Source organism: Balaenoptera ricei, chromosome 3 (genome assembly GCF_028023285.1).
Source record: "Balaenoptera ricei isolate mBalRic1 chromosome 3, mBalRic1.hap2, whole genome shotgun sequence".
In the NCBI taxonomy this organism is placed as follows: domain Eukaryota; kingdom Metazoa; phylum Chordata; class Mammalia; order Artiodactyla; family Balaenopteridae; genus Balaenoptera; species Balaenoptera ricei.
In genome coordinates this window covers 181,265,463-181,287,000 of record NC_082641.1, presented here as the reverse complement: position 1 = coordinate 181,287,000, position 21,538 = coordinate 181,265,463, and the positions used below count along the sequence as shown (strand labels likewise).

The following is a 21,538-nucleotide window of genomic DNA, read 5'->3' as shown; positions in this document are numbered from 1 at the left end:
CTGCCCCAAGGGTGGAGCACTGTGGGGTCCCCAGGCTGAGGCCAGATTGGTCAATTTGTCAATTCAACCAAAAAAGAGGGGGGTTTTGGTAAGCTCCATGGGGTGCACGTAGGGAGGCCCTGAGGGTGCTGTTTCTCACAATCGTACCAGGGACCTACACTTACTTGGGACCCTGGGAGTTGCCGACTAGGGCCTGCCTTGCACAAGAGGCTAGTGTCAGTTCGAGGCCCCCACTTGACCACACAGAATGGCTGCAGAGGCCCAATGCCACATCTGGGCAGCCCTGCGGGCTTTGCCCACACCGGGCCCTCTGCCGGCAGGCCTCTCCCACCCTCTGGGGCCCTCAGAGCTTGTCCTGTGATGTTTGCCTTGCAGTCTGGCCTTGGGCCCCTTTCTGTGGCGGGAGCCGCATTTGGGGACCAGCATCCCCATGCACAGCCCGGGAAAATGCTGACTCAGTAAATAACATCAGCTAACCCAACCACTCAAGGCTGTTTACCGAGGATCGGGCAGACAGACTTGTGAATCGTACAGGCCTGTGTCATCCTCCCAACAACCTCGAGGGACTGGTTGCTATGATTCCCACATTACAGATGAGGTTCCTGGGGCTCAGAGAGGTTAGGTCATTAGTCAAGGTCACCCTGAGGGGACCCGGCACAGCCCCAGGGGCCTGGAGCCCAAGGCCTCAATCCCTCTGCTCTCTGGCCTGCCAGAAATCCAGGACTCTGCTCCCGTTACAGAGGGAAAGCCACTTGTCCAAAGCCATACCTGAGGCTCCCAGGCCATGTGACCCCTCCCTCCCCTGGCCCTGACCGCCAGTCCTGCACATCTCGCCAGAGAACGAAGGAGAGAAGAGCTTTTAATTTTAGAAATAGTTACTGCCACCTAAGGGTTCCTGCTGGCTTTCCCAGGCATGAGGACGCAGGATGGGGAGAGCCATGGCCCCGCGACACTCCCACCCAGAGGGACACACGGGAGCTAGGGAAGCCCCCTGGGCTGGCAGCCACCTCCAGGCCCCCTGCCCCTGCCACAGCTCCCCCATCTGGAGCCACCCTCTCCTCCCAGGGGGTCTGTCTCCACGGCAACATCCCCATCTCAGGTGGTCGTAACCTTGGCGACCAGGTACTGCCGCCCCACCACCTGGGAGGCTGGAACCCCCGGCCGCATCCCCTTCCCATGCCCCCCCTCGGCCCCCACGGCAGCATCCCACTGGGAATGCTGGGCCGGGAGAGGCCACCCAGCCGCTGAGCCCACCTCCCTCCCCTTGCTGAATGCAACGGAACAGCAATGACGATGTGCACATTCTAGCCGGTTGCTGAGGACCTACTATGTGCTCCCAGGCTCCCTCTTGGCGCACAGAGTAGGTTGATGCTGACCATGGACAGAGAGAAGACAAGACAGTGGTTTTAGGCAGCGGTAGATGCTTCCCTACTCAGACCCCCAGAACCTCCACCTCCGGGGGCAAAACCTACAGCCCTCAACGTCACTGAACTATTGGTTCAGTCAGCCAGTACTTACTGGACGCCTACTCTGTGTCTGCTGGAGCTGCGGCCGAGAAGAAGGCAGGGCCCACGATAAACAGGATAAATCAGTAAATTACACAGTGTCTTAACTGGAGAGAGTGCCGAGGAGGCAGAGAGGGGACAGAAGGAGGCAAAAGGTGGAGCCATGAGTCAGGAAGGGGTGAGCCGGGCTGATGGCTGGGGGAAGGCGCTGCAGGCAGACAGGACAGCTGTGCAAAGGTCCTGAGGCGGGCAGTGTCCGAGACCTCATCCTGCTCTTCAGCCAGGCTTCCTTCCGGAGCAATGAATGCAAGCTGGGCAGAGCCACTGAGCGCCCTGGTGTCCCCCTGTGGACACTGAGGACAATGATGTCCCCCTCCATCACTGAGTGGGGTCTCTGCAGCCCTAGAAGACGGGTACTGTTTGGGTCCCCATTTTACAGATGTGGAAACTAAGGCTGCAGGGGAATCTCCCACAGTTCCACAGGCAGGAAGTAGGTTCGAACCCTGACCACCGCATTGGTTACCCCCTTCTCCCTGCAGGACTCATCTCAAGCACCCCCTCCTTAGAAAAGCATCCCTGACCCCCAGCCTAGGCTGGGTACCGGGTATCATCTGCTGAGTTTTCCGCCACCCCCTTTTGTGATAATCTCACAAGTCTGCTCCCCCAGGCCCATGGCAAGCCCTCCCCCACTGCCACGTCTCCTCCCTCCGGCCCAGCGCTTGACCTGGTACACAGACCTACTGGCACACAGTAGGAAAGTGCTTGCTTTCCTAGAGCCCTGGGTGGCAGGTATCAGAGCCTCATTTTACAGAGGGAGACAGAAGCTCAGAGCTGGGAAGCGACTGTCCTGAGGTCACACAGCCTCTGCAGCAGTGACTCCTGTATGCGGGCGCTGGGCTGTCCGTGGGGGTGGGGAACCACGAGGGAGGGGAGCCCACGTCCTCCTCCTGGACCTCTGCTGGCCAGGAAAGGGATCTGCCCCCTTGTCCCATGGGGACCTGGCCTGCGGCCTCCTGGGATGCGGTTTCCAGGCCTCTGGCCAACACGACAGTCTGGGAACGGAGCCTGCTTGAATCACAGGTGGCTGAGCTGACGCCAGGCCACCATGGAAGCAGCTGGGAAGGCGCAGCGGGCAAGGAAGGCCGGTGGGGGTGGAATCACGCGAGGTTACACGCCTAGCCCCCCGGGCAGCCAGGCCCACCTTGAGCCCCTCGCTTGGGACAAATGGTATCTCTGAGCCTCGACTTGCTGATCTGTGAAATGGGAATAATAAGTGTCCGCCTGTAACCATGACCCTGCAGCAAGCACAAGAGGGCCCGTGTTTAGAACGGAGCCCAGCATATAGTAAGTACTCAGTAATCTCGCTAATTAATCGTGTATTAGAATGATGGTTGGGAGGGGGAGGGTGCCCCCTCCCCATCCTCTGCCCCTGCGCCTCCCACACTGCAGTAATGTCCTGCCTCTCACACTGGACTCCACAGCGTGAGCTCCCTAAACAGGGCCGATGCTGGTCAGGCTCTGTCCTGGGGGGTCAGGACACGCCACTCCTGATTCCATTTCTGCCCTGGCTTGCACAACATCCCAACCTGGGAGTCAGGGTAGGGACACTTCACCCCAACTTTTAGTGATTCTAGGACATCTGCTCCAACAAGATGCCTTTCATCAGATGAGGCAGACCTCCCTCCTAACTTGAGGTTCCCAAGCTTGGGGGTGCCCACGGCTCCCCAAACCACCACAGTAAAAGTAAAAGGGTCATTCTTTCCACAAACATCCATTGAGCACAGCATTGAGCTGCAGCATAAATAAGCGATTATAAACTGGCCAACAAAGGATGCAGGGAAAGGCACTCCAGGCAGAGGGAACAGCGAAGGCCAAGGCCCTGAGACCGGCAGGAGCCTGGCATGTTTGAAAAGGGGCAAGGGGGCCTCACTGGGAAGGAGTGAGGCGGCCGGCAGGAGGAAGGCATGGGTAGGGAAGCTCCAGAAACATACACCGAGTTTAGACATGAATCTGAGGGCAACAGGGAGCCGTAGCTGGTTCTAGAGGCCAGTGGTTAAGCATCCTCTGGGGCCCAAGTGAGGAATGGGCCTGGAGCGCTGGCTGGATCGCAAGAGGCTGGGGCAGGTATCCAGGTGCCAGGTGGCGGAGGCCTGGAGAGGGGTCAGCGAGGAGGGGCCAGATCCCAGAGGGTCACAGATGGGGAGCCCTGCGTTTCCTGCACCTCAGCCTCTGCAGACCCACCAAAGCCATGGCCACAGGGGTGGCCCTCACTCGCGCCACCGCGTCGGGTGCGCACCGAGCGGCAGGCGCTCCCGGGTCCTGGACGCCCTGCCCTTCCCCCGCCCGCCGCCCTGGCGCAAGTCCCGGCACCTGCGCGCACGTGTCCTCGCGCACGTGTCCTCGCGCCCCGCAGCCCCGCACAACTGCCTGCGGTCGGGTCACCGCGCAGCCCAGCCGGCAGGCCGCGCGCACGGCCGAGCGCAGCCCCACGCGCCCCCGCTCCGCGCGCCGTGGAGGGCGGCGGCGGGCACGCGCCGGCGGCGGCGCGCACGGTGGACCCGGGAGGTGGCGGCTGCTCTTGTCGGCTCCGGACGGCCTCCGCGCCGCAGCCCGCGCCCTGTCCGCGCCGGAGCCGCCCAGGTGAGTGGCCGCGCCGGACACCGAGACCCCGCTGCGCCTGCGCTCCGCAGCGCCCCCCCCCAAGCCCCCACCCTCGCCCGGGGACCACTCTCACTGAGCGCCCCTCCCGGGCTCATTGCTCCTCGCCAGGCCCCCAGCGCTCCCCCTGGAAACTTTGGGGGGCCACTCCCCATGCTGGGGTCCCCCGTTCCTCCCCTGGGGAGCCGAGGAGCAGGGAGGCAGGTGGGCTTCTCTCTGGGGCAGTGGGTACGCCTGGGGGGATGCGCCCCCTTCCATGAGGGGAAGGAAGGGGGACTGGCTGGGTCTGGGGGTGGACGACGGTCGGGGTGGTAGCGTCAGCCCCAAGCCTTCCTGCCCTCCCCTCCAGCGGGGTCTGGTCCAGCCTAGGGGGTGCCGAGCTGCCAGGAAGGAGAAGGAAGCGTTTGGGGTCCACACCAGGACCTGCTGCATCCCTGGGGCTGGGGACAGCTCAGCCGGGTGGGAGGGATTTGGGAGCACAGGGCCAAGCCCCCTGCACTGAGGGCCTGTGTCCAAGCAGCAGCAAGGATGGGGTCGGGGGAGCTTCTCTCCATCCCGTGAGGTTGGGCATGGGTGCCCCCCAGGGCCTCTGGGGCCAGGCCTGGGAGGCCACTGAGCCCCATTCAACAAGTTGTGAGGGTGGGGGACAGCACCTTGTGCCTTGCTTGATCTGGGTGCAGGTGCAGGAAAGGACCCGGTCCTTATTTTTGAGACCGCCTTGTGACTGGTTTTTTCAACATGTGCCCCAGGCACTGACAACACAGGCACCCCGGCCCCCCAGTTCTGAGGAATCAGAACTTCTGGGGTTTGTGCCCCAGAACCTGCATTTTTAACAAGCAGTGCCATGTTTGTACAGAGGTGGTTGCTGGTGGGGGCATGGGGAGGGGGTGTCTGCTGCAGTATGGTAGCAGCAGAGGGACCATCTGGGGCTTGATGGGGGAACTTTCAGGGATAGCAGGGCTCTGAAACCTGGGGCAACCCAGGAGGGCTCCCTGGAGGAGGTGTGGAGGCTGGGAAGGCTATGGCGTGTGAGTGCCCAGAGGTGGAGGACACAGGGTCTCTGTGGATGAGACTGGTGGAAACCAGGTGCAGGCAAGCGGGGAGAGGTCTGGGGCCGTTGGGCTGTGGGCATACTGCCTTGCTCCATTCCCCACTGAGCTGGAGTGGCAGCCATCTGAGACAGGATCTGAGCTGGAAGACCCCGTGGGCCCACCCCATAGGCTTCCCCCGCAGATGCAGCTCCTCCGCTCTACCTGGATAGCGTGGGGAGATGGGACGGGGCCGCCCAACCTTGGGACGAGGGCTCAGTAGGGCTAAAGCCAGCTGTCCTCGGCCTGCTTCTCTGTTCCCCGTCCCAGCTGGTGACTTTCGGCAAAGGACAGCCCCTCTCTGAGCTCCAGTTTTGAGATGGACATCAACACGGGATGTAATAAATGGAGGTGCATTGGACCCCCGGCATGGGGCTGCCATGAGATAGATGCTCTGTGACTGTGGGGCAGCCATGATCATCCTCTCTGGTACCCCAGCAGCTCTACCTTGCACCTGCTCGGCCTCAGTGTGCTCATCTGTAGAATGGAGGGGGCTGCTCCTAGCCACCCCCGCATGATGCCTGGGATCCGAAGGTGCCTTGCTGAGTGGGAATTACAAAGCAGATCTTAGGCATCAACTTGATTTCTCTTCCCACAATGCTGTCATTCTTGGGCTCCCCTGAGTCACCACCTAGTCACCAGGTAGAGAGCCCCTTGGAGAACTCTCCAAGCAAAGCTTGTCCTGGGTGGGCCCGGGCGAGCCGCACACCACCCCATGTCAATCCTGGGCCTCTTAAGAGGGCCGTCCATCCACGCTCCAGTAGGGCTCTGGGATTCAGTGAAAGGGAGCTGGCATCAGACGCGGGTTCAAATGTTGACTTGTAAGCTGAGTGCTGCCAGGCGAGCTGGGGACCACTCTGACCCTCAGTCTCCTTTTCTTCAAGTGGGTTTCGTTATTCCCCCACCTCGGGGCTCGGCTGGGCTAGTGGCTGAGCGGCTGTGCTATACAGTGGGCATTCAAAACGTGGTTCCAGATCTAGAGGCCTCACCTGCAGAGGGCGGTCCACAGCCCCCCTGCACAGGCTGGCAAGGAAAGTGGGTCAGGAGGCCCCCAGCCCCCTGAAGGGTTAACAGGGACTAACGGCAGCTGGAGGCTAATTAGGGCTTAATGAATTGTCATGGATCAAAGGCCCGGGAGGGCCCGGATCTAGGACGAAGGATGCACCAATCCTGAGGGGTCGGCAGTACGTCCCCAGAAGCAGGCCTCAGGGGGCCGGGCGCTGCTTGTGGCTGGGCCCCACCTCCCAGGTCGGTCTAGCCGCTCGAACAGGGAACGCTTCGAGGACCTGCCAGCCGCACTGCCCTTGCTCCCTCTGGCCCCAGTTGTGGCCCCGGGGACAGAGGGGCTGGCTGCAACCATCTATTCCCCCCGCCCCCGCCCTCCTGGTGGGTTCAGCTGCTGCCTGCAGGCGGGGGCCTGGCTCAGCCTTGCTCAAGGGAGTGTTCAGCATACCCCAGCCTGAGAGGGGTCCGGAGGATGAGTCCCATGTGGCCTGTCGGGGGCAAAAGCTGGCTCAAGATAGAAGGGGTGGGAGGGGGAGGGGCCCTGGCCAGGAGGGAAGGAGGGAGCTAGCTACCTGGCCAGGGGTCCTGGGGCTGGGCTGCCTCTGCTCCAGGGGAGGGGCCCCGGCAACCCCAGCCCCCTCGGCTTAAGAACTTCCTGGTAAATTTGGGTAAAGGACAGCTTGGGGCGAAGGGGAGGAGGGGTCTCCATTTCCCAGGTCCTGCCTGGGCGGACAGATTTCGGGCTCCTCCCCCGGGGTAGATCCCTGCCCTGCAGCTGAGGCTGATGACAGACCCTGCGGGGAGCTCGGCCCCTCCACCTTCCGCCCGGAAGAGCAGGCGCACAGCTCTGGGGAGGCCTCCACCCACCCCTCCTCAAATCTGCAAAGACCCTGCGTGAGTCTCCTGAGGCTGCTGCCGCAAATCACCACAAACCTAGTGCTGAAACCACACACACCGATTCTCTGACAGTCCTGGGGGTCAGGAGTCCGACTCGGGTCTCACGGGGCTAAATGCAGGCGTGGGCAGGGCCGGTCCTTCCGGAGGCTCCAGGGGAGCAGCGGTTCCCGCCTCTTCCAGCTTCTAGAGGCGCCTCATCCCTGGCTCGCGGCCCCTTCTGCATCCTCACAGCCAGCAGCGCAGCATCTCCCGTCTCTCTCTGCCTCTGACCTTCCCGCCTCCCTCTTATAAGGACCCTAGGATGACAGTGGGCCCCCCGGGGAATCCAGGGTCCTCCCCGTCTCAGGGTGAACTGTTCAGCATGCTTAATCTCATCCCCCTTTGCCACGTAAAGTAACACGCGCAGGTTCCAGGGATCAGGTCGTGCGCGGGCATGTTTGGATGGGGGCGTTGTTCTGCCGACCACAGACCCCCACCTCCCCCGTTCTTCCTCTCCGTAGCCCTGTCCACACGTGGCCTCTGTTTTACTCCTTCTGTTTATCACCCGTGGATGAGTGGCAGGGATTCCGTCCATGTTGCTCAAAGCTGTTTCCCTCAAAGAGCAGCGCCTGGCACACAGAAGGTGCCCATTCGGTGCTTGTTGAATGAATGAACAAATGAATGAGCGGATGAGGTGAGGACTTGGCCGAGGGCAGAACAAGGCCTCGGGGCGCCCGACCCCAGCCGGCACCCAGTGGAGACTTTTCTGAAGGCGCCCAGGTTATGAAGTATCTTCTCTCCGACTTCTCACCTGCCACTCCGTCAGCCCCGGGAGGCGGCTGTCAGTCACATGAGTCCCTTTTGCAGAAGAGGAAGCTGAGGCTCAGGGCCTTAAAAGTCTCTTCCAAGGCGGTCGGGGGCGGGCTCTGATGGAGACCTGGAAGAGCTCGTCCTGGCGTGGGATTTCGCTGATTCTCTGCTTCATTCGTTGGATATTCTTGGGCCCTCGGAGCACCCAGCTCTGTGCATGTTGGTGGTAGGGGGTAGAAGGAGGACTAACGTGGTCCCCGCCCTTGGGACAGTGCTGTCCAGGCAGGAGACACAAGTTTCCAGCCTCAGATGATGCGGGGTGACAGGGCCAGAACACACACAGCCAGACGCATCTTCAGACTCCAGCTCAGATACGTCCTGCTCCTGCCCAAAGTCCGCCCATGACGCCCCCGCACTCTCAGAATCAAGTCCCAACACCTCACTGTGGGTTCAGAGCCCTGCGTGGTTCCACCCTTGCCAACCCCGACCCCCCAGACCCAAACTCAGACGCACCCTGAGCCTCCAGCCTCAACCCCCCTTTCTGTCCTCTGAGCACCAGCCTATTCCCACCCCAGGGCCTTTGCCCCGGCGGATCCCTCCACCCGGAACACCATTCCCCGGCCTTTTGCCTGCTCACTCCTGCCCGCCGCTCAGGACTCAGCTCAGACAGGCCCTCCCGGCCATGCTGGACAAAGCATCAGACCAGATAACAGACCCCCACTTTTCGCAAACGATCTACTTCATGGATGTGTTTGCATGTCTTGCCTGTTTGCCCACCCGACACGATGCTCAGTGAGAGAAGCCAGACGCAGAAGGCCACACAGGGTGTGATTCCATGGATGGGAAACGTCCAGAACAGGCAGATCCACAGACACAGAGATTGGGTTGTCAGGGGCTGGGGCAGGGGGTAGGGGGTGAGTGCTCATGGGGACAGGGCTTCTTCTGCGGGTGATGGAATGTTCTGGAATTAGAGGTGATGGCTGCACCTATATGTGAAAGTACTAAAAAAAACACTGGACACTTGAAATGGGAAAAAAACACCCCGAGGAAGGCCCCGGTGCTGCTGAGCCCCCAGCACCCACGCTTGGCCCACTGGGGTTCAGAGGGAGAGAGGGAGTCCTGGAGTGTGGCCAGGGCAGACCTGCCCCGGTGGGATTTGCCCCTCGCTGGGGAGAAGAGATGGGAAGGTTCTCGGCCACCAGTCCCGAGGCTCTGGCTCCCCGGTGTGGAAAATGAGGGGGGGGTGGCCCTGGGTATTCGGGGGGTCTGGTCTGCACCACGCTCAGCGTGAGCGGTGCTCAATCCACGTGGCGAGGAGTTTTTCCCACACCAACAGTCACATGGGGACTCAGCCCCAACACGGCTGCACCCGCAGCCCAGGAAGGGCCAGGCTGGCCCCCAGGGCCTCCTCCACCCTTGGCCACGAGCCGCGTGCTCGCTGACCATGGCGTGGGGGGAGGGAGCCTCGCTCTGCCAAGGGCAGCCCCGGGGCCTCACAGTTCTGCCCGGCTGGCACAGGGCAGGCTCCTGGGTCTGCAGAGCTGAAGGAAGTCAGGGTCCCACAAGGATGGGCTCCCACCGCCCCGACCCTGGAAGAACCGTGGGAGGACAGGGCGTGGAGTCCTGGATCCAAGTCTTACATCTGCTTCTCACCTGCTGTGTGGCCCTGGGCAAGTCACTTCCCCTCTCTGGGCCTCTGCTTCCCCATCTACAACACAGCCTGTCTCCTCCTGGGGCAGCCACTGGATGCCTGCTCTGTGCCCAGCATCCTCTACGACAGCGGGTCTCACCCGGGCGATCCCGCCCCCCAGGGAACGTGGGCGATGTCTGGGAACGTCTGTGGTTGTCACGACTTGGGGGCTCCTGGCGTCGATGGGGTGGGGGTCAGGGGTGCTGCTACACACCCCACAGTGCCCAGGACGGCCTCCCACAGAGACTGATCCAGCCCCGGAAGTCAGCGATGCTGAGGGACCTCACACAACCCCAGTGCATTCTGAAGGTGGGGACACTGAGTCCTGAAGAAGGCAGGGTGTCTGTTGAATGGTGGTGGGTGAGCTGGAGCCCATGCTGACAGGAGGGGGGTTTGGAGTGGGTTGGTGGTGGCCTGGCGGTGGCAGAGATGCAGAGCAAGGTGGATCTGGGATATATTTGGAGGTGGAGCTGACAGCACCTGGTGATGGATTGGCCGGGGGTGTGAATGAGGAGCTGCCAGGGGACGGGTGACGTCGGGACACTGTGGGGCCTCCGGGCGATGTCAGGGATGTGGCTGGTCCCCAGGGCTGGAGCTCAGGAGAGACACAGGGTCAGGAGTCATCAGTGAACAGATGGTATTTAGTCCTGGGTGGAGAGGGTGGCAGGTCCCTGGGGGGAAAAGGAGTGTCTGGAGGGCAGGTGGTGACCTTGACCGCCCTGTGGGTGTCACCTCCCCCAAGGCCCCTGCCTCAAGGAGGAGGGAAGGGGCAGAGAAGGTGTCGAATCAACATGGACCTGTCCACACAGCTTCATTTTGCCATCCAGCACGGCCCCACTGAGTGGCCTTTGCCAGCCCCGTCCCTCCCAGCCCCCGCCTGCCCTTCCCACCACCATTCACAGCTGGCTGGCCTTCTCACCACCTTTCAGGAAATGGACCCGATGCCCTAAAAACTTAGCAGCAAAAGCAGGACTGGAAGCCAGACCCCTACCCTAATCGGGACCTGGGATCCTGGCCTTCTAACCCCACCTCAAGGCCCAGGCCTCCAGGCGAGGAAACAGGCCCAGAGAGGGTGACTCACTTGCTCAGGGCGCCCAGCCCTCCACCGAGACCACCCTCCCGCGAGCTCTCCCGCTTCCCAGTCCAGCCAACGTCGGGGTAAGTGAATGAACAGGGTTGCTAGAGACAGAGTCAAGTCCCCGCTGCTCCCTCGCCCAGACCAGACCTTCCCACAGTGGAGGGGCCAGAACCCTGGGGTGGAGGGGGAGGCCTCACAAGCTCCAGCCCAGTTGCGAGTCCACCCACCCTGCACAGAGATGACAGGCCCATGCTGGGGGGAGAGGTTATAGCTCACAAACTGGGTCACAGCTGGAGCAGGCCCCGCTGGGCGCCAAGGACCAGCTATCCTCTCATCCCGGGAGCAATTACAGCGTGAGTGCTCCGAGGGCGCCCCGGGACTTGCCCCCTTTGACAGGCGAGGTTCAGAGAGGGTGCATTTTTCATTGGAGGTTACACAGCGCGTCAGAACCAAGGTCTCTGCCGGCCTTTCTGCTACTGTATCACAGTGGCTGTGCCCTGGCCGTGCTGACCTCTCGTCACTTAAGTACTTCCTTCCTGATACTGTTCTGCGACAACTATTTTTTTAAAAATTCTTTCCAACTTAAAAAAAAATTTTTAAGTTTGTAAAAAGTCCACCTTCCTCTCTCTGCAGCACCTGTCCCCGGCCTCCTTGGCTGAACGGCCTAGTCCTGCTGCCCCCCCCACCCCCCTGCTAGGCTCCCTTTCTCCCTCCCTAAGTCTTTGTATGAATGTCCCTTTCTTGGCAAATTAGATCACTGCAATCCCCTCAACACCCCCTTCGCCCTTTTCCTGGATTTATTTCTCTCCACTTATGGCCACCTAAGGCGGGAGAGAGTGTATTTACTTACCTCTTTTATTATCCGTGGGCTCCAAGAAAGCTGACCCCTTTGTCTCACGCACTGTGTGTCCTCAGCACGTGGAAAATGCCTGGTACAGTAGATGTTTGTTGACTGACTGATGGACGGAATCAACGAATGAGAGGAGACCAGTGTTACAGGATCTCTGCAGGTGATGATGAAAACAGGTCCAGCAAAAACAGAGCCGTAGTTTGAATTCTAGCTGGATGAACTGCCAGGACCCTCTCCTGCCTCTGTTAAAAAATATTAAAAAAAAAAGATTAGCGAGTGTTACAGGGTGTAGCACCACCCCACCTCACTCCGAGACTGTCCCTTGCCACCTCTGACGTGCGGTGTCAACCTGAGAGGGTGACTTATGTTGCTTTGAGCCTCAGTGTTCCCATCTGTAAAGTGGGCATGACAGTGGGGACCCGCCCCTGCGAGGTTGTTGTGGGAATTAAACGGGCCGATCCAGGTGGAGCCTTAGCCCAGGGCTGGCCCAGAGCAGGGGCTATAGCAGAGTTTGCCATTTTGATGAAGATGATGATAATGATGAAGATGATGTTTCCAGTCCAGGAAGAGAGACCAGCTTTGAACAGGGGTTTAAGGTGCATTTCAGAGAGCCTGGGGGGAGGGGAGGGGTAGTTTAGTGCAGAGAGTCACCAGGGAAGTGACAGTGGGGGCGAGACCCAAATAAAGTCAGGGAGAGAGCCATGAAGGGACAGTGGTCTGGGTCTTGCACAGCCCGTGCAAAGGCCCTGGGGCAGGACCATAGCGGGCATGTTGGAGAAACAGCGAGGAGGCCTGTGGGGCTGGAGCAGAGAGCGAGGGGGAGAGAGGGAGGAGGGGAAGGCAAGGAGGGGCCGGGCGCATGAAATTCTCTCCTGCAGAAGGAACAACGCAGGCAGCTCTGCCCCCACAAGGAGTCTGTTTGGGGGGCCGAACAATACCAGCCATTTCCTTCTTGGGGCAGAGCCAGGGAGAGCCTTGCTCCTCCAAAGCAGACTGCTGAGGAGCTGTGCCCCATCCCCGGCTGGGGGACAGTTACCCCTTGACCACAGGGAGCGGCCTGGGCTGGGATGGCGACCTGGGAGTGACCTCAGAGCCCCTTTAACATAGAAAGAGATGGCTGAACAGGGGACCATCAGTTCTGTCATGTCCCCTCCTGGGACACGGCCTCTCCACATGCTGTCCAGGGCAACGACACGGGAGAGAATGACCTAGAAAAAGAGCCTGGGAAAGGAGTTTGCCTCGGGGAAGGATTATGTTCCCTGCAATGCCCAGGTCGGGATTAAGGACAGTTGCAGTGGGAAGGCACAACCAGATGCCTCTCGCTCCCTCCCTCTGCCCCCCTGCTAGGTTCCCCAGCCGGGGACAGGGAGCTAAGACCTGTGACCTCCTGGAGGCTAGGGGCGCTTCGGTTTCCTCATGATGTGACCACACTCTCCACTACGGCAACTCCCTTCCCGCCTCTCACAGTGCTGTCCCGAACAGTGTGTGAATTCCCAGGCGTTTCAGGGGCACCTGCGCTTGTGTTTATGTGCCCACCCAAATCAAGAACTGAGTTTGGTGTTTGATTTTATTTTGCCATGAATAGGACTGTGCCGTCTGTGATTGTTTGGCAACCTTGATTCCCCCTGGCCTCCTGTGGAACTACACCTCAGCCAGCTTTCCTTGTGGGTACATTTGAATCTCCCAGCATTCCACAATAACCATAGATTATGGCTTATTTGATCCCCTATTGATGGGTGCTTAGGTTAGTTCCATTTTTCCTCCATATAACTAGATCTCAGCTCTCTTTTTCTACTGAGTACATACAGATCTCCTTGATTCCACAGCAGGCACAGACCACAGTTTATTTAACTAATCCCCTATTGATGGACACTTAGGTTAGTTTTGGGATTTTTATTCCCCCCCCCATATAACTACATCTCCACTGTCTTTCTTCATTGGTACATACAAGTCTCCCTGTGTTCCACAGCAGGCACAGACCACAATTTATTTACCTGATCCCCTATTGATGGATATCTAGGTTAGTCACAGTTTCTGCTGTTCCAAACGACTCTGCAGCAAACCTCCTTGTTCACTCTGCTCCCATGTGTGAGTTTTTCTTACGGATCCATGGATATTCCTTTAGGTCTTGTAGCTGCCATAATGAAATACCACAAACATGGTGGCTTAAAAACAACAGAAAGTTATTCCCTCTGTTCTGGAGGCCAGACATTCAAAATCAAGGTGTCAGCAGGGCTGTGCTTCCTCCAGAGATTCTAGGCGTGGATCCTTCCCTGCTTTTTCCAGCTTCTGGTGGTTATTGGCAATCTTTGGTGTCCCTTGGCTTATAGATGCATCACTCCAGTCTCTGCCTTTGTTGTCACGTGGCCATCTTCCCTGAGTGTCTGCATCCAAATTTCCCTTTTCATAAGGACACCAGTCATTGGATCAGGGCCCACCCTGCTCCAGTGTGACCTCATCTTAAATTGATGACACCTGCAAAATACAAACTCTCCCCCCCAGTGACGTATGGTTCACCTCTGGCATTAAGCTACTCGGGGCTCTGTGTGTGTTAATGCTCACCTAAAATTCCCAAAAGGGCCCAGGAAGGCCGGAGCTGGCCTCACTGCTGTTTAGCAGATGAGAATCTACAGCCTGGGTCCTTGCTGAGCTGGGCCTGTGGGAACAGTGAGGAAACAGGCAGCAAGGATGTGTCAGGGGGAGTCAGGGGATGCCTGGGGGCTTCAGCTGCTAAGATGCTGAAAATAGCTGCCTGGCCAACGGAGCAGCACCCTCAGGCTGCCATCTGCCTATGCCCTCCCCACCCCCACCCACCTTGGCCCCAGGATCTGGGCTGCAGCCCAGCAGAGTGTGGGGACAGGGGATGGAGGGCCAGCTGGCTGTCAGGAGAGATGGAGCAACTCGGAAGGCGCAGTTGCAAAGGCCCAGGCGTGTTGGCATCTGTCCCTCCGGGCCTCCCCAGCCACATCATCCAGCCTCCGTGACCCCTCCAGTGCATCTCCCACTCCCCACCCCCACTCATTGTACTCCTAGCCTCGCCAGCCACTCCTTCTGCCTCAGGGCCTTTGCACTGGCTCTTCCCCCAGCCTGGAACCCTCTTTCTGCAACACCCATGGGCCCTTTCCTGGTCATTCTTTGGGTCTGTATTAGCTTCCTGTTGCCAAAAACAAAGTACCACAGACTGAGTGGCTGAAAACAACAGAAATCTATGCTCTCCCAGTTCTGGAGGCCAGAAGTCTGAAATCCAGGGGTCTCAGGCCATGCTCCCTCTGAAGTCTCCAAGGGAGGGTCCTTCCTGCCTCTCCCAACTTCTGGGGGCCCCCGCCATCCTTGGCTTGTAGACGCATCCCTCCAACCTCTGCCTCTATCTTCACGCGGCCTCTTCCCCTCTGTGTGCATCTATGTGTGAGTCCAAACTTCCCTCTTATTATAAGGACATCAGTCATTGGATTCAGGGCCACCCTAATCCAATATAACCTCGTCTCAACTCAGCACATCTGCAAAGACCCTATTTCCAAACGAGGCCCCCTTCCCACGTACCAGGGTTAGGACTTAAACGTTTCTTTCGGGGGAACACAGTTCAACCCAGCACAGGGTCTCAGCTCAAATGTCACCTGTCCTGGTCTGAAGTCACCCCCTCCATGGACCCTGATCACCTTGATCATCCGTCCACACTGCTTCCCTACCCAGCCCTTGGGTAGACACCCCAGAGGGGGATCCCGGGTCCCACGGTGGGTAATCGCTTCCTGAGCGCGCTACTAGGATGGGATGGGCCGGGCCGGGGTGGCGGGATGGCGGGATGGCGGGATGCGGGTGCTGACGCTGCCCCCGCCCTCAGGTGCCCACGAGGATGGTGGCGCGGCCCTAGGCCCAGGCTCCGCACCATGACCTGCTGGCTGTGTGTCCTGAGCCTGCAGCTCCTGCTTCTGCCCGCGGCCCCGCCCCCCGCTGGGGGCTGCCCGGCCCGCTGCGAGTGTACAGCGCAGATGCGCGCGGTAGCCTGTCCCCGGCGCCGGCTGACCGCGGTGCCCGACGGCATCCCGGCCGAGACGCGCCTGCTAGAGCTCAGCCGCAACCGCATCCGCTGCCTGAACCCGGGCGACCTGGCCGCCCTGCCGCTGCTGGAGGAGCTGGACCTGAGCGAGAACGTGATCGCGCACGTGGAGCCCGGCGCCTTCGCCAACCTGCCGCGTCTGCGAGTGCTGCGCCTCCGCGGGAACCTGCTGAAGCTCATCCCGCCCGGCGTCTTCACGCACCTGGACAACCTCACGCTGCTGGACCTGAGCGAGAACAAGCTGGTCATCCTCCTGGACTACACCTTCCAGGACCTGCGCAGCCTCCGCCGGCTGGAGATGGGCGACAATGACCTGGTGTTCATCTCGCGCCGGGCCTTCGCGGGGCTGCTGGCGCTTGAGGAGCTGACCCTGGAGCGCTGCAACCTGACGGCGCTGTCGGGCGAGTCGCTGGGCCACCTGCGGGGCCTGGGCGCCCTGCGGCTGCGGCACCTGGCCATCGCCGCCCTGGAGGATCAGAACTTCCAGCGGCTCCCGGGCCTGCTGCACCTGGAGATCGACAACTGGCCGCTGCTGGAGGAGGTGGCCGCCGGCAGCCTGCGGGGGCTCAACCTGACCTCGCTGTCCGTCACGCACACCAACATCACCGCCGTGCCGGCCGCCGCCCTGCGCCACCAGGCCCACCTCACCTGCCTCAATCTCTCGCACAACCCCATCAGCACGGTGCCGCGAGGGTCCTTCCGCGACCTGGTGCGCCTGCGTGAGCTGCACCTGGCCGGGGCCCTGCTGGCCGTGGTGGAGCCGCAGGCCTTCCTGGGGCTGCGGCAGATCCGCCTACTCAACCTCTCTAACAACCTGCTGTCCACGCTGGAGGAGAGCACCTTCCACTCGGTCAACACGCTGGAGACGCTGCGCGTGGACGGGAACCCGCTGGCCTGCGACTGTCGCCTGCTCTGGATCGTGCAGCGCCGCAAGACCCTCAACTTTGACGGCCGCCTGCCGGCCTGCGCCACCCCAGCCGAGGTCCGCGGCGACGCGCTGCGCAACCTGCCGGACTCGGTGCTCTTCGAGTACTTCGTGTGCCGCAAGCCCAAGATCCGCGAGCGGCGGCTGCAGCATGTCACGGCGGCTGCGGGCGACGACGTGCGCTTCCAGTGCCGCGCCGAGGGCGAGCCGGCGCCCACCGTGGCCTGGGTGACGCCGCGCCACCGCGCGGTGACCGCCGCCAGCGCCGGCCGGGCGCGCGTGCTGCCGGGAGGCACGCTGCAGATCCGGGACGCGCGGCCAGGGGACAGCGGCACCTACACGTGCGTGGCCAGCAACGCGGGCGGCAACGACACCTACTTCGCCACGCTGAGCGTGCAGCCCGAGCCGGCCGCCAACCGGACCCCGGGCGAGGGCCGCAACGACACGCAGGCGGCCGCGCGCTTCCCTCTGGACCTCACCACCATCCTGGTGTCTACCGCCATGGGCTGCATCACCTTCCTGGGCGTCGTCCTCTTCTGCTTCCTGCTTCTCTTCGTGTGGAGCCGCGGCCGCGGGCAGCACAAGAACAACTTCTCGGTGGAGTACTCTTTCCCCAAGGTGGACGGGCCCGCCGCGGCTACCGGCCAGGGAGGCGCCCGCAAGTTCAACATGAAGATGATCTAAGAGGCCCCGGCCCACCTCCCGCGGCCCCCGCCGCTGCGCCTGCGCCGGAGGCCACGTCTCCGTCTCCGCCCAAGTCCACGCCAGCCCGTGGCTGACCCATCTGACGACCATCTATGCGTTTCCCGTAGGGGGCGGCCGCAAGCCGGCTCCTGGCAGAACTTGCCCTTTTTTTGTAGAGACCCAACCACAGGACTGTTTTTTCATCAGGATGCATCTTTTGCAGAGTTTCTCAAGCGTTTTCTTAGGGTTTCACCCTGTCTTCCTGCCCCTGGTGTGGTCGCTGAGCTGGGCATGGGGTGGGGGGGTGCTCAGAGGCCCAGCGTCCTGGGCGTAAACCGCTCACACCTGGTGGAGATGGTCTACACCTGGAACCCCACGGAGGTCAGCAGGGGCATGTGAAAGCCCTCACTGTTCACACCTGCACGCACACACACACACACACACCCCGCCCCCGTCCCTACACCAGAGCACACACTCACACCCGGAACATACAACCAGACGCATGCCTCCAGAGTGGAACACACACACCCCACACCCAGCTGACACTGAGCAGGCGCCCCCAGCTCCAGAGCTCACCAAGGGCGCGCAGGGCCCTGGGGAGAGGCCAGCCTGCACCCAGACATTCAGCTCACACCCAACTCCCGCTCAGCTGGCCACCTTGGGGCAGATCTCAGGCGCTGTGCTACTGTCTCGCTGAGGAGGTCAGGCTCACCCTGAGGCGGTCCAGCACGCAGGATGGTCCCAGACCCCTGCACCCAGACTCCCGCCCGCCAGGACCTGTTGGCCAAGCAGGGTGGGCTGCCTGCTAGGAGAAGCCATTTCCCTGCTTCCTCCCACCATCCCTCACAGCTGCCACCTGCTTCCTTGCCCTCACCACCCAGGAGGGACAGCCGTCCTGGCCCCTGGCCCAGGAGCATGGCTTCCAGGTGTCCCTCTCCAGCAGGCCAGTTGGAGTGACCTTCAATCCCGAGTCTGCACCACCCCTGCCCAGTCCCATGGCCCATTGCTCACCTCGGGAAGGAGACCAGAGCGTGGACGGTTCTCAGGGTCCCTGTTATGGGCATGGAAGGGGCAGCGACGGGGAGAAAGGCCAGGACAGAGGTTCAAGCTACAGGGAGGCCTGGACCTGGGTCGTTGGGAGAAGGTGACAGAGACACCTTGGTCTCTGCAACGTTGGGGCAGATCTTGGGCCAAAGAGTAGAGAGGGTCACAGCAAGACTGTAGCTCAGGTGAAAGAAGAGCTTCCCCAAGGTCACTGCCCTGTTGCTCTACAGATAGTGAGTTCCCAGTCACTGGGGGTATGCAAGCAGGAGCTGAGGTTTTGCAGAAGTATTCAGATACCAGACAGGAACCGTACATGACCCTGCCTCGCCCAGCCTGGTCCTTGCCCCGACCCTCTACCTCGGCCAGACCAGTTAAGGCATCACCTGGGGGAAGGGGCACAGGAAATTTTGTGTGGCCTGGCCCTGGCCAGAAGGGAGGTTAGACAGTATTCTCAAGGACCTTGTAAGAAGGTTCAAAGCCAGCTCTGTGCCCTCGCAGCTGTGTAATCTTTGTTGGCAACCGAGGACCACCTGGACCATTCGTGTCCACGTCTATAAAATGGGTCTGACGGTCAAACCTATTGCTACATACGTAGAGGCCAGGCCCGTGGACAAGCTTGCTGATTGACTTGGATTCTGGATCCCTCAAGATCTTTCTGAGATGAGCCAGAGAGAAAGCTGTCCCTCCTGGAAGTTTTGCACAAAGGATTCAGCCAGAAGGTGGAAAGGGACACTGGCCATTCTCCCTGGGCTGGAAACACCGGGAGGCCCTGATCCTGCTTCCACAGTGTGCACATGGGCCAACAGGACTGTGTGGCAGGCTGCTGACCACAGCCAGCCAGGGTGGGGACCCCACCCAACCCCACCCAACCCCATTCATGACAGGAAGTAAGGGAGGGCCGAATGGGGTGTCTAGCAGCCCTACACAGAGTCGAACAGAATGGACTAGTTTTGTTCCCTTAGCATCCTCCTGACCTTGGTTGCCACGACAACACCGAGGGCCCGTCAAAACGACATCCAAGTGCCTTTAACATCATCAAGACAGGAGGGAGTATGTTCTCAGCAGTGTTAGGACTTACAGAAGGTCAGCATATTGAGATCTCCCAGCCCCCTCTGCCTGCCCCCTGTCCCAACATCAACCAAGACCCCTAGCCCCTGCCCCCCACCCCTACCCTGCTGTATTTGGTTGGAATCCAATAAAAATGAAACCAATTTAATAACAAACTTCAGGGTTTTTTAAAATTCTCATGGGAAGCATGGGGGCACAAAGTAGGGGCTGCTGGGGGTCCCTGAGGGAGATGCCTGGCTTCAGCACCAAAGCTGACCCTGAGTCATAGGGCATTTGTGGAGAATGACCCATGTGATAAGGTTAGAGGTCACACTTCAGGAGTGCCCGTGCTGTTCCCAGCGCTGTTCCCTGTGCTGCCTGTATTCACTCCCCTGTGAGCTGGGTCCTGTTATGACCCCATTTTACAGGTGGGCAAAGGGAGGGTCAAGTCCCCAGCTAGGGAGAAGCAGGGTGCTGAGAGGGACCAGTGGCACTGGGCTGTCCAGGGGAACTCTTGACCTGAGCTCGGTCCAGGGGCAGAGCCAGCGGCAGGGAGGAAAGGAGAAATGAGGTGCAGACCCACTCAGTCCCTGCTGCGCCTCCGGAGCTGGCGACTTCTTCCCCTGGGGCTTCCCCTGGCCAAGGGCAGCTGAAGGGGGACCCGCCCCGTTGGTGGCTAGAAACCCAAGGCGGGGCCCCTCAGAGGGGTGTCTGTGGCCTCAGTGCTGTGTGGCCTGGGGGAAGTCGCTGCCCCTCTCTGTGCAGTGTGCTCATCTATAAACTGGAGGATTATGGTCCTCTTTTATGCAGGGAACTGTTTGAGCTTCCTATGGCTGCTGTAACAAAACTTAGTGGCTTACAACAACTGAGATTTATTATTTGACAGCTCTGGGGCTCAAAAGTCTAAAATGGATTGGCAGCTGGTCCTTCCGGAGGCTCCAGGGGAGCATCGGTTCCCGCCTTTTCCAGCTTCTAGAGGCGCCGCATCCCTGGCTCGCGGCCCCTCCTGCATCCTCACAGCCAGCAGCGCAGCATCTCCCGTCTCTCTCTGCCTCTGACCCTCCCGCCTCCCTCTCATAAGGACCCTGTGATGACGCTGGGCCCCCTGGGAATCCAGGGTCCTCCCCGTCCTCATCTAATCAGCAGCCGCTTCCCCCTGCCGTGCCACGTAGCATATTCACAGGTTCTGGAGATGGACATCTTTGGGAATGTAACCCTGCGCGCCACAAAAAACGGAGGCATTTTTCTCAGAAGTGCCAAGTCGTGAGAAATTCGGGAGGATCTGGCATCCCGAGCCCTTGCTCAGGGCGATGCCAGGGATGCGGAGAGCCCGGCCCCAGCCCCCGCAGGGCTCCAGAAACACTTCTCAAATAAAAGAACAGCTTTACTATCTGCAGAGGGTTTGACCCTGATGTGGGGTGGCCGGCCAGGGCTGACACACAGGGGCCACTTTTCAGGGTGAGCTGAGGCAATCGGTCCCCATTTCTAGGCCTCAAGGGAGGACTGTCCATTGGGGCTCAGTGGGGTGGTAGGCACATTGGGGTGCTGAGCAGAGGTCAGCTGGCATCTGCTCTCCTCCCCCACAAACGGCCCCCAACCACTCCAAGGAGGGGTCATCTTGAGGCAGGCAGGGGGGGTCCCTGGGCACCAGCTGCCCCCCACCCTGCCTGTCCTGGGTGGAGAAGTCCCCAGGGATGTCATTGCTTGTCCCAGCCTGGCCCTTCTGCCCACTCCCCAAACCCCACCCCAGGGTCAGGCAAGTGAGGCACTGACCTGACACCCAGAACTCAGTCATCAAGATCAATATTCTACAAACAAAATTAATTCATGCCCTGAGTCCACGATGGACACAATATCAACCTTTTAGATAAAGACAGGATCCACTCTGCCTTGGCATGACCCTGCCTCACTCCCCACACCCTAATCCTGGCCCTGGTGCCAATAAAACTTTATTTACAAAAACAGCCGGCCGCCCCCAGGGCCATAGTTTGCAAATAAGATTTTTTTTCTAATATTACATTATTATATTACAATGTTATTTATCTTGATTACTGGGTTGTTGTTTTTTTTTCAATCACCCTTTTAATGAAAAGATCATAAAATAACAGTTTCTCATCACTGTACATTAAGACTGCACACTTCTAAATGGAGAGATCGGTGAACTGCTTTACTATGACACTTGAGGATTGCATACCTGCAGCTCTGACCTGAATTTATCCAAACT

At 60.1% G+C, this 21,538-nt stretch overlaps 1 protein-coding gene across 2 annotated transcripts; it reads left to right on the top strand.

The window, feature by feature from the left end:
• Nucleotides 1-4,067: 4,067 nt before the first annotated feature.
• Nucleotides 4,068-19,490, top strand: LINGO3 (leucine rich repeat and Ig domain containing 3). 2 transcript variants are annotated; one of them, XM_059918917.1, is made up of 2 exons: nt 4,068-4,145; nt 15,399-19,490. In XM_059918917.1, exon 2 carries the CDS (start codon nt 15,445-15,447, stop codon nt 17,221-17,223), a length of 1,779 nt encoding a protein of 592 aa, XP_059774900.1. In that variant the 5' UTR covers nt 4,068-4,145; nt 15,399-15,444; the 3' UTR covers nt 17,224-19,490. The 2 variants fall into 2 exon arrangements, with proteins under 2 accessions (XP_059774900.1, XP_059774901.1); XM_059918918.1 differs by lacking the exon at nt 4,068-4,145 and adding an exon at nt 13,143-13,224.
• Nucleotides 19,491-21,538: the final 2,048 nt, after the last annotated feature.

What these genes read in the sequence shown, in the direction of transcription:
- LINGO3 (XM_059918917.1), top strand. Translation starts at nt 15,445, where the DNA reads ATGACCTGCTGGCTGTGTGTCCTGAGCCTGCAGCTCCTGCTTCTGCCC.